The sequence below is a fragment of the Rhincodon typus genome, chromosome 9, assembly GCF_021869965.1.
Source record: "Rhincodon typus isolate 14 chromosome 9, sRhiTyp1.1, whole genome shotgun sequence".
NCBI classification, from domain to species: Eukaryota; Metazoa; Chordata; class Chondrichthyes; order Orectolobiformes; family Rhincodontidae; genus Rhincodon; species Rhincodon typus.
The window spans coordinates 69,550,542-69,561,180 of NC_063340.1; the positions used below are offsets into that span (position 1 = coordinate 69,550,542).

Genomic DNA, 10,639 nt, shown 5'->3' on the forward strand with positions numbered 1-10,639 from the left:
TCTTCTTCATTTTCTGAAGAAGGGTCTAGGCCCGAAACGTCAGCCTTCCTGCTCCTCTGATGCTCCTTGGTCTGCTGTGTTCATCCAGCTCTACACCTTGTTATCTCAGCCTTTGGATTCTGTTAGGATTCTGTTGTAAGCATAAACCAGCTTGTATTGTAGTAGTCACACCACTTTTGTTTACTGTTAGGAGGCAAGGTAAGCAAATAGTCATGTAGAGGATGGTTGAATCATTCACACTGTCCATTACCCTGTGAATGATGGGGCTGGGTGCTGTAGCTCTTGGCAATACCATCGACCTTGCATCCCTGATCACTGTGAATCTGACATGGAACGCCAAAAAGGAAAAACCAATTACCTATAAAACGTCAGCTTTAATTGAGTCCTTTTGGTCAGGGGCGGGAATGGCCTGTGTGAACTTGGTGAAGGCATCGGTAAGTCCAAGAACGGGTTCAATCTTATTTTTACTGGTGTCGAGGACCAGAAAATCCACTGCTAGGACCAAAGATCTCATGCTGGTTTGAAGTTGCTTCCCTGCTTTGGCCAAAGAATATCGCTCCCAATTTTGATGCTAGTCATTCATATCAGAAGCCATCCCAAGCCAGTAATACTGTTGTCTGCTCAGGCCAATCGGCTTTTTAGTCACCTGATATCTTGCTCGATCGTGAACTGCAACCAGTGGTTGATACTTGAGGCCATTGGGAAAGATGGGTTGCTTCTCTCTTTTTCTCTCTCTCTCTCTCCTTGTCATTAGCTTAGGGGAGGCAATGGCCTAGTGGTATTATTGCTGGACTGCTTAATTCAGGGACCCAGACAACGTCCTGGGGATCCAGGTTCAAATCCCACCACGGCAGATGGTGAAATTTGAATTCAATAAGATATCTGGAATTAAGGATCTAATGATGACTGTGAATCCATTGTCAATTGTCAAGAAAACCCATCTGGTTCACTAATGTCCTTTAGGGAAGGAAACTGCCATCCTTACCTGGTCTGGACTATATGTGACTCCAATCCCACAGCAATGTGATGGACTCTGAACTGCCCTCTGGGCAATTAGGGGTGGGCAATAAATGCTGGCCTAGCCAGCGACGTCCTCATCCCATTAATGAATACAGGAAAAAAAAGCTAGCCAATAGAGGACTCCATCCTTCTCCCTGACTCTCTTCCAGCACCTCAACAGTTTCCGTGCCTACCTGGACTCCCTTAGAGATTGGCCCTGGGTTAGATGGATGACAAGCCTTCCAACAATGATGCAATCTTCTGATGCTCACATGAATCAGCTGATGCTGTCTGAAGTCCTCTTTCAAAATAGATGGCAAAGGTGAACGCATACCTGTCTGGACCTGATTTAGCTCTCATTCATAACTGCATCAGTGAAACTATGATGAATTATCGACGGAACGTAATAGAGTAACAATATCGGAATGCTACATTTGATTTGGTTATTGGCACAGTATCAGCCACAGCCCCTTTCACATGGGCAGGTGCAGGTTGCCTCCTACCATCAGTCTTCCAATTAAGTCCATCTGCATTTGTGTTACTTTTGCCTGGCCAATACTGGATCTGGAATTGAAAACTGAACAAATTCAGTGGCCCATTGGGTCTCTTTGCTCCAAGCTTACTGACACTTCGAAGTAGCTGAGCGGGTTGTTTTTTTGTTGTAAACACTTCATATTCTGCACCAGTCACAATGTCTCTGAGCTTCTGGGAACCACTAGCTTTAAGATGGGTTAGGTTTCATGCTGCTCACTCATGTTGAGGCTCCTGGACACAACAATCAGCTGTCTGTCCTCAATCCAGTCTTCAATCGCTGGATCATCAAGTGTTTCCAATCTTCCCACAAATCTGTCCGCGTTCGGTCTCATCAACAAGTAGACTATCTGACCAGGAGTGTTAAGTAACACTTCCTCCCTCCATATTATCAAGGGAATGCACATGGTTAGCATTACATTAACAATTTGATTCGTGTACCAGCACAGATTTACTGGTATAAATTTATGTAATATGATCCTTTACTTACTGTTAGACACAATTCTGTTCAGTATTCTTTGTAGCTCAAAGGAAGAAATCTCTGCATCCTGATTTTGAAAGAAAAGAAATCAGAATTCAACTACCATACCTTTCACAGGAAAGGAGCCCAAATTCAAACAAATCAGGTGATACCAAGCTAATACTTCCTTCCAAGTGGACAAAAATAATGGGGTGAATATTTTTCCTGTTTTTTTTTCAAATAATTATCCAACTTGTTTTTAATTAATATCATGGTCACTGCCCTAGCATCTTAGTGTTTCTAGTTCTACTGTATAACTTCTCTTTAAAAACATTTTATTAATATTCCCTATGTTCTTTCAGTGATAATCCTTAATCCATGTCATCTTGTTTTCAATTAGTTAAAGGATGGAAGACTTACCATTTCAAAGGTAATGCTTATATTGGTGATAATCCCTATAATTACTGACTTCTCCTTTCCCTCTTTCTTGAACTAACTGTAACATTTTTTTCTTCTTTGAAGTCTTTGGCACAGTTCTTATTTTTTAAGTTGTTTTGGAAAATATCCAGTTCAAGTGGCTTTTTGATATTAAGACAAAATGAATTAATTACATTTTCCCAATGAATGTTTAACAATTGTGATGGCTCTTTGACAGCATCCCTAGACACTCTACCAATCCTGTTCCACCATTAAAAAATCTGATGAAATATTGAATGTTTCCACTATCCCATTATTCTGAAAGGTAAGATACCCTTCGCTAATCCCTAAGTAGCCATTCTCCTTCTTTGACTATCCCGTGGCCCTCACCATTTCCACTTGTGTCAAAATATTTTTGTTCTTTTCCCTGTACAATTTATAAACACATTTTAAAACTCAATTTTGCTCTAACCTTTCAAGCTAATGAGAGAACTCCTGCCACTAACATACTCCTTTACTTCTAGTTGCAATATTTAAACACTTTGTTTCATATTTGAATGATTGTGGATTAATGATCTGCTATTTAATCTATTTTTAATTCTAGATGTAATGGCTAGCTGCCTTTCAAATAAATTTATTTTTTGTTTACCATCTTTATATTTATTTAATTATAACGGAATATTCATTGGGTTATGAGTGTGGGAATGGGTGTTCATATTTGCTGACGCACTTGGAATCAGCACACAATAAATTAAACTGTTTTCTGTCAAGCTCAGGATGCATCTTGTAAGTGGGGCTTAGGCAACAATCTTTTCTCAAATAATGTAGCTTGGTAGAATGTGTGAAATTCACTCAGGATGGTCCAAAATATATTAGCTTGGCTATTTGAATTTACAATAAATAAAATAATCAGAAGACTTTAAGAAGGTAATATAGCCTCGGTAATAAAATTATAGGAAGAGCTTAAGATAGCAATTAACATGAAAACAGGATGATTCAAAGAAATTGGTAAGAGCTAGGTATATTTTGCTGGCTCACTGTTATTCTATTGGCAGTGACTTATAACAGCACAGGAGGTCACCACAGAGCATACCCTGTCCTTGCCAGCTCTCTGTAGAGCAATTCAGTCTGTAAAATTACTGTCCATAAGCATATTTTATCTCAATTTGCTTTAGAGCAGGCAACATTAAAATAATAGAATATTCTTCTAGCGGCATACACGAAATTAAAGTTACAAAAGACATGTGGAACAACTCTAGTAGAGAATGTCAATTTCTTACCTGCCCTGCTAAATGATCAAACAAAGTCTCAAAATTGGCACTAATATCGTCTTCATCAACCTTTAGGAATTATTGAAGAAGAATTGAATTGCGTATGCATATAACCATAAACAACTAGAAAGAAATTTTGATAGGGCAATACTATAAACATTGCATTTCCAAGAATCAGATTTATTTAAAATGGAAAAACTCACATATTAGTAATTTTGAATGATACACAGTATTACAGCACATTGATAACACAGCAGAAATATTACTATACCATCCTAACCAAAACCGAGGGGTAAGAGAAGGGTCCCAGTTCCAGTCATCAGAGTCATTATTTTGTAAGGGAAGCCAGCCCGTCCACTGACTTTGTCAAGGGCTACTCATCCTCAGCAGATGGAATGAGGAGCTGTGCCCTGACTATATCCACCTACAGCTTGAACTAGCCTTCAAGAAAGCACAAAACAGCAAACAACTATGTCACTGATTAAGCCTATGCTCGGGAACCAAAATGTCAAACTGTCGTCGAACTGAGAATCTGTTCCAGTGTACCACTGCACAAAGTAATGTGTGTGGGTCTAAGCCCAACACGGCTCACATGCCCTGGAGATTATAGTTGACAGGGCAAAGACACCTTTGGGGAGTTTCTTTCCCACCCACTCCCTCCACATTCAATGTCAGAAGGAAGTAATCAAAACCCTTTAGGATCTCAATGGCAACCAACAAATAAGATCAGATTCCACAGGTAGCATGAGAGGGTGAGCTGTCAATATGCCTCAAATATCTACAACAAATAGCATGGAATTTACAGGTAAGGAAGGTCATTTAATCCATCTAGTCATCCAATCAGATTGAAGTTACCTTTTTCATCCTACAAGCATGCAAATTGGTTCTTTAATTATTCCAGGGTTTTGCCCTCACTATTGACAGACTGTTCCACTCATTGATTTTGTTGTGCAAATAATTTAATAACAGTCCTTAAGAGTCTGTTTGAACCATCAAACTTTTGCCCTATCTGTTGATTTAATTTAACATTATATTTCAGATTCTACCTTTTTAATCTATTTATAATCAGAAATACAACATTTACATGATTGCCTCTTTAGTCTGCCCTTTCAGATCTAAACAATCCAAGTTTCTTTGGTCTTACTTTATATTTCCAGATTCTTGCTTAGGAATCAACCTTGTAGCCCTTCTCTGCATTGTCTCGTATGGTTGGTTCTCTCAATAGTCAGAACTGGATCCATGACTCAAGTTGCAGTCTGACTGAAGCAAAATAAATTTTGATCATGACCTTCACAGATTTTTTTGAATCAAACTTTCCTCTTCAGGGTATTCTATCTAGTTCTCCAGTTCTTCCCCAACCTCCACTCAGTCATCTTATAAACCTGTTGTGACTCCTAGCATTCAGAGTAGAGTCAGACAACACCCAGTCACAAAGTTCAAGTAGTCACATAGTATGAACCAGAAGCTAGGCATTTACAGAGGCAGAAGGACCCTACTAAAAAAAAATCAAGCAATTGGTAGCCTTATAGACATGGGATTTTATACCAGTGCAAGTCAGGACAGCAAAAATGTCAGTAAGAGTTAGGATATGTGGTTGGTGATATTTCATAATGAAGTTTTTGACATTAAGGATAAGCAAAATCACAACAGGTCCTATAACACCTCAAAAAAAAGACAATTATAGTCACACATACCTCCTCGTCTTCCAGTCTTGCATCAACCTCAACATCTATCACTCTGTAATATTGAAAATGATACATATTACTTGCAATGAATCTTTCAGATGTGTTCCATGTATCCTGAGTACATTGCACTTAAATGTATAGGACCCATGTCTGAAGGAAATGCAGTGGCACATGTTGGGATATTCTTCATGTGCCTGTCTGGCCAGAAACTGCCTCCAGGGTATTTTACAATGAAGTGTATCACAAAGGAGTTTGATCTCACATTTGACCAGGATGCAGACTTTTCTAACACAGGACTCAAGAGAGATATCAGAAGGGAAACCTTGCCAAGCTTCTATGTGATAGAGATAAAGTATAGTGTCTCCTGGTTACAAATGACTAACACAGACTGGAAATCAAAACTGGCACCTTCCTCACCTGCATGGTTCAGATTTTACCAAATGCAAACCCACAAAGTCACTGGTGAGAGGTTGATTTAATGCTTCCAATATGATTTCGTGAAGACCAAATTAATTATTTGCACAAATTTGTAGATGCTTAGGGTAGAATTAAAGTACTTATCTATGCACAGGCTTGTGCACAAAAATGATGAGACCGAGATTTAGCAAAACTATACAAGAATAGAATCTTAATTTCAGACAAAAAGGAGAAATATCATTTACAGAATATGTGCAATGTTTTCATGTAGAACTATTTTCTTCTGAAGGATGAACGCTGGGCAATTAAACATAAAATTACTTATGATCAAATGGCACAAAAGGAGGCTCATTCAAACAGACGTCCAATTAACTCTATTACAGCTCCTCCCTCATAGCCGTGAAAACTTCCCCTTTCAGTACATTTCCAATTCTGAGAGGAAACTTACTGCTGAGTCCGTTTCTGCTTAGCTTTCAGGCATTACGCATTCCGGATGATAACATAATAACACACTGTATAAAAATAAACTTTGTCTCCCTTCTGCTTCTTTTGCCAATTGTCTAAAAACTTTGTCATTGGTGTACTAACCTTCCTGCCAGCTAAAAATGGTTTTCCCCATGAAAATCCACCTAAATTTTGAACATTAAACATCCTTTAAACTATTCTACTCAAAAAACGCAATTCCAGCTTCTCTAAATTCTTCATGTATTATTTACACTTTCATTTAATTTCATGTAGAAGAGGCCAAGAGGAGAGAGATTTGGTCATAGGCATGGTGAGTTTCCACTGTATTTCCACAGAGGTTACAGCTGATGAATGGAAGCAGCTTTTGACGTTACTACCCGCGCTTGACTTAAAATGCTTGCATTAAGAAAAGCAAGCTGTCGTGGCCTTTCATGGCATTTGCTCATATCTAAGTCTGTATTGTTTATACTCACTGAACATCAGTTTGTTTCTCTGTAAATAGACGAATTGCAAAATCTCCATTTTTATGTGGCTCAAAAGTGGATGGTACAATGAAATACTGTCCAGGTTCAAGAGCAAGACGGCTCATGACCTCTCGCAGATTGATGAAGGTTTCTGATCTCGCTCTGGCTGCATGCGTCATGAAAAAATCTCTCCTCAGCTGAATATTAGTTCGGTCTTTATACTATGTACAAATAAAAGAAAATGACATTAACTTGTTTCTGCTTTTACAATTCTTTTGAAATGTTATCACAATCTATATATAATAATATTCGCAATGATAGCACCATTATCAGGAAAGCAACAGAAACAGCGGAGTATTTGCCAGTCTGTGTCCATTTCACTGTTAAAATTCTCCTTCAGCATGTGGTTTTGGTAGGGATAATCAAAGGGACAAGAAAAATCAGATGACATCCAGCCCTTTCAAACAAAAATTACATCTATTTACTGATCAGGTCAATACGGAGATCCACTGTACCAAAAGGGTACTCTCCCAAAATGTCACTGCCTATTGTGGAAAAAATTCTAGGAGTTTGACTTCTTCACTTCTGAGGAAGGGTCACTGAACCCGAAAAGTAAATTTTGCTTTCTCTTCGCAGACGTCACCAGACCTGCGAGTTTTCCTAGCAATTTCTGCTTGTGTTTCTTATTTCCAACATCTGCAGTACTTTTTTTCTTTGTTTGAAGATTAATTGGACGAAATTCAGAGTAATATTAAAAACTAAGAAAATACTACCATCTTATAAAAATCTAATTAATGTTGTAAGCTGGATCTTATTTATACGCACCTCGTCAGGGACCTGTGGAGTTAAGAAAGACAAGAACATAAGTCCAAAGGGTTCTATAAGGCATTTATAAATTTATGCAATTTTAAAAAATTTTTGAGCTCAACTCAAGTCATGTTTTTAAGTGCTGTAACAATAATGAACCCCATACAACATTTCACAAATGCAGTAATGACAGAACTAATAATGTCTGTGCCATAAAATTAGATTTTATGGTGCTAAAGCTTTGATACAGAGCAATCTAAGTAGATTTGCACTGGTGGCTGCCAATATTTTTACACAAGTAAGTGTGAAAACAGAGCCATATACTCTGCAGAGAAAGTCCCAACCTCTAACCAAGGGAAAAATTATATTTCAGTGAAGCACTATCTTGACAGTCTCAACGATCTGCAGCATTAGGTTTATGATATTGATTTCTTGTCCTTTGCATCAAATGTCTGAACAGCTATATGTAAATCAGCACAACAGTAATTGTTACTTATTTTTTACCCTTTAACTTATTTTATGAGATCATAATAAATAAGGAAGCTCCTTAAACCTGCCTCATAGATAGCGAAGCCTATGGTATGCATGTCTTGACCCATTTTTCTTTGCTTTCTACGATTCTTCTGAATCACGCCAACCAGAAAGCTACATTTATCATCGTCATCTGCAGGATCCTCGTCTGCTTCATCCAGCTGGATTTTAAATTGAGGATTTGTCCAAAATGTTCCTATAAATGGAAACCAGTTCTGAGTGAGATAAGTCTTTCAATAATTGATGCTGCTGTGATGAACTGATGGCCAGCATTGCCTCTAATTTTCTTACTGGCTGTATGGGACAAGGTCAGTGCAGGGCTGAGACTTCCAGAACTGGAGGTCAGTGCTGCATTCAGTATGCCAACACCGAATGCTGTGCACACAGTATCAGAATGCAAGCAGCCACACAGCTTAGAAAGAACATTGCTAGTGATATGTGGGATTTGGTCTGTGTGTGCATGAAGGAGTTAAACAATTAATTTGTAAGTCTTTCTGAGGCTTTGCTTTGTTTAAAAAAAAAAGAGACAGGTATAGTTTTGTAGACTAATGGGAATTTATTTTCATTGGGAAAGTTTTAACAAGTCAACAGAGTAAAGACAGTGTTATTCATTAGGCTTCAGTAAGAAGGATCAGAAATTGTCCTTTTTTTATTGACTGAGGGGAAATACCCAAATCTTGCAAAGTCCTTCTGGTTTGAGTTTGTAGATGTCCTGGTTGAAGCTAGATGTGTAAAACAGTTTCTCCTGAAGGGGGGAGATATTTTTGAGCTGTTAAGAAATAGATTACGACAGTGTAACATGACTGGTTTCAAAGTTCCAGAAATGTCTGTTTAAGGTCCTGAAGGGGATTATTTGAAGCTGAGAAAGTCTAAGCTCAGTTGTATGAAGATTCAAGACAGAGGCTATCAGATTCTCAAAATCAGGAACTGAAGCATCAGCTATGTAAACCCTATAGGTGTGACAGAGAAGGAAATTTTCATTGGCATGGAGTATTGTAAAAGGGTGCTGTTGGGATTAATAGTATTGTATTTTACTGTCTATTTTGAACATTCAAATTTGCATTAAATGTAAATAGTTTGGTTTGTTCTATTATATCTTCATTTTTTTGTGCAATAAACTTCTGTTTTATTGTTAAACTCAAATCCATAGCATTGCATGTTTCAGTGAAGGACAACTTTGTTAAAATAACAGAAATCAAACAATGATCTATCAAGCTAGATATCAATAGGGATCTGCCTTGTCCAGTAACAACATCAATTGAGATCATAACACCATGCACATCATTCTAACAGGGCAAGACAGATGGTTTCATTTGTTCATTGCTAGTTAGAAACAGACAAATAATATGTCATATAACACTGTATTTTACCACACATATTGATCAAACCACTTTTTAAAAATAGGTAACCCAATTAAAAAATAGTAGAAAAAGAAACAGAATATGTGAAGGGAAACCAACATTAGACTTTGATAGAACATTGGTTATTTGTATGAAAGTGTTGTCATTACTGGTGGAAAGGTGGTTACAAGAGATCACAGAGCTATTTTAAAAATATATTCAACTGCGGTATTGTGGACTGATCAGTACAGATTTGACTGAGAAGAAAATGTAACGCAGTAATATCTGACCTTGAAGTACCAGCCATTCAAGGAAAATTAAACTGTCTTGTCACTAAAGTATCTTCAATGCAAATTCAAAAGAATCTCATATCAAACTGCATGTTAATAAACTGCATAGGTGGAGAAGATGCAAGATTAGCGATTATGTCACCAGTAATGTCACAATACAGCAGAACAAGATGGAACCTGAAGCAGAGTGCAGATGGTCTCAGATGTTCTCTCCTATCCTCTCTGATGTAAACACAGTTATATTTAATAAAGCCTATTAATGTTCACTCAACTGAGTACCAATGTGATCTGTGTTCATTTATTAAGTTGCTTAATGTGTAAATTGAACTCCATACAAAGACAGTGCCACGGAGAAGAGATAGAAATTGAAATTTCATACGTGGATAGTTTCGACATCCTCCTGCAGTAGATCCAGACCTCCAAGTGCCATTATATATCATCATGCTCCACTTGTGAACTTCTTCACTGCTAAGTGTGTCAGGAGTGAGATTGCAGATTTCCACTCGCGAGAAATTTTGGAGAAAGTCGGTAAATGACATCCTGGAAGGAGATTGGGGATGAGCCAACAAAAACTTAAAGAGAACTATGGACAAAAAGACACTTAATTGTCTTCAACAAATAACTAACTGATTTTCGTTACAAAATTTTCTCACTTCTTTCTTTAATCAAATTAGAATTATGCTTACATAGGAATTACAACACAAAAACAGGCACTTCAACCAACTAGTCCAGTGGGTTTGTACCCTATATGTGGCCTGTCATATTAGTCCTACTGTTAATGTTAGCCTTTCCTCTATCCCTATACCTTTTTATTTCCCTTACTTTAGCAACCTATATTCTTTAATGTTGAATGAAAAACCAAAAGGACTTCAGATGCTGAAAATCAGAAACAAAAACAGAAATTGCTGGAAAATCTCAGCAGGTCTGGCAGCATCTGTGGAGAGAAATCAGACTTAATGTTT

At 37.7% G+C, this 10,639-nt stretch overlaps 1 protein-coding gene across 1 annotated transcript in view; it reads right to left on the minus strand.

Annotated features, from left to right (window-relative positions):
* Nucleotides 1–10,639, minus strand: part of LOC109927474 (calpain-2 catalytic subunit-like) — a 30,051-nt gene that overhangs the window by 4,225 nt on the left and 15,187 nt on the right. Inside the window, exons 5-11 of the mRNA XM_048601342.1 lie at nucleotides 10,057–10,217; nucleotides 8,074–8,243; nucleotides 7,535–7,546; nucleotides 6,719–6,930; nucleotides 5,373–5,415; nucleotides 3,688–3,747; nucleotides 2,021–2,078 (exon numbers count right to left, since the gene is read on the minus strand). Coding sequence (XP_048457299.1) covers nucleotides 2,021–2,078; nucleotides 3,688–3,747; nucleotides 5,373–5,415; nucleotides 6,719–6,930; nucleotides 7,535–7,546; nucleotides 8,074–8,243; nucleotides 10,057–10,217 — 716 coding nt within the window. The remainder of the gene's footprint in view (nucleotides 1–2,020; nucleotides 2,079–3,687; nucleotides 3,748–5,372; nucleotides 5,416–6,718; nucleotides 6,931–7,534; nucleotides 7,547–8,073; nucleotides 8,244–10,056; nucleotides 10,218–10,639) is intronic.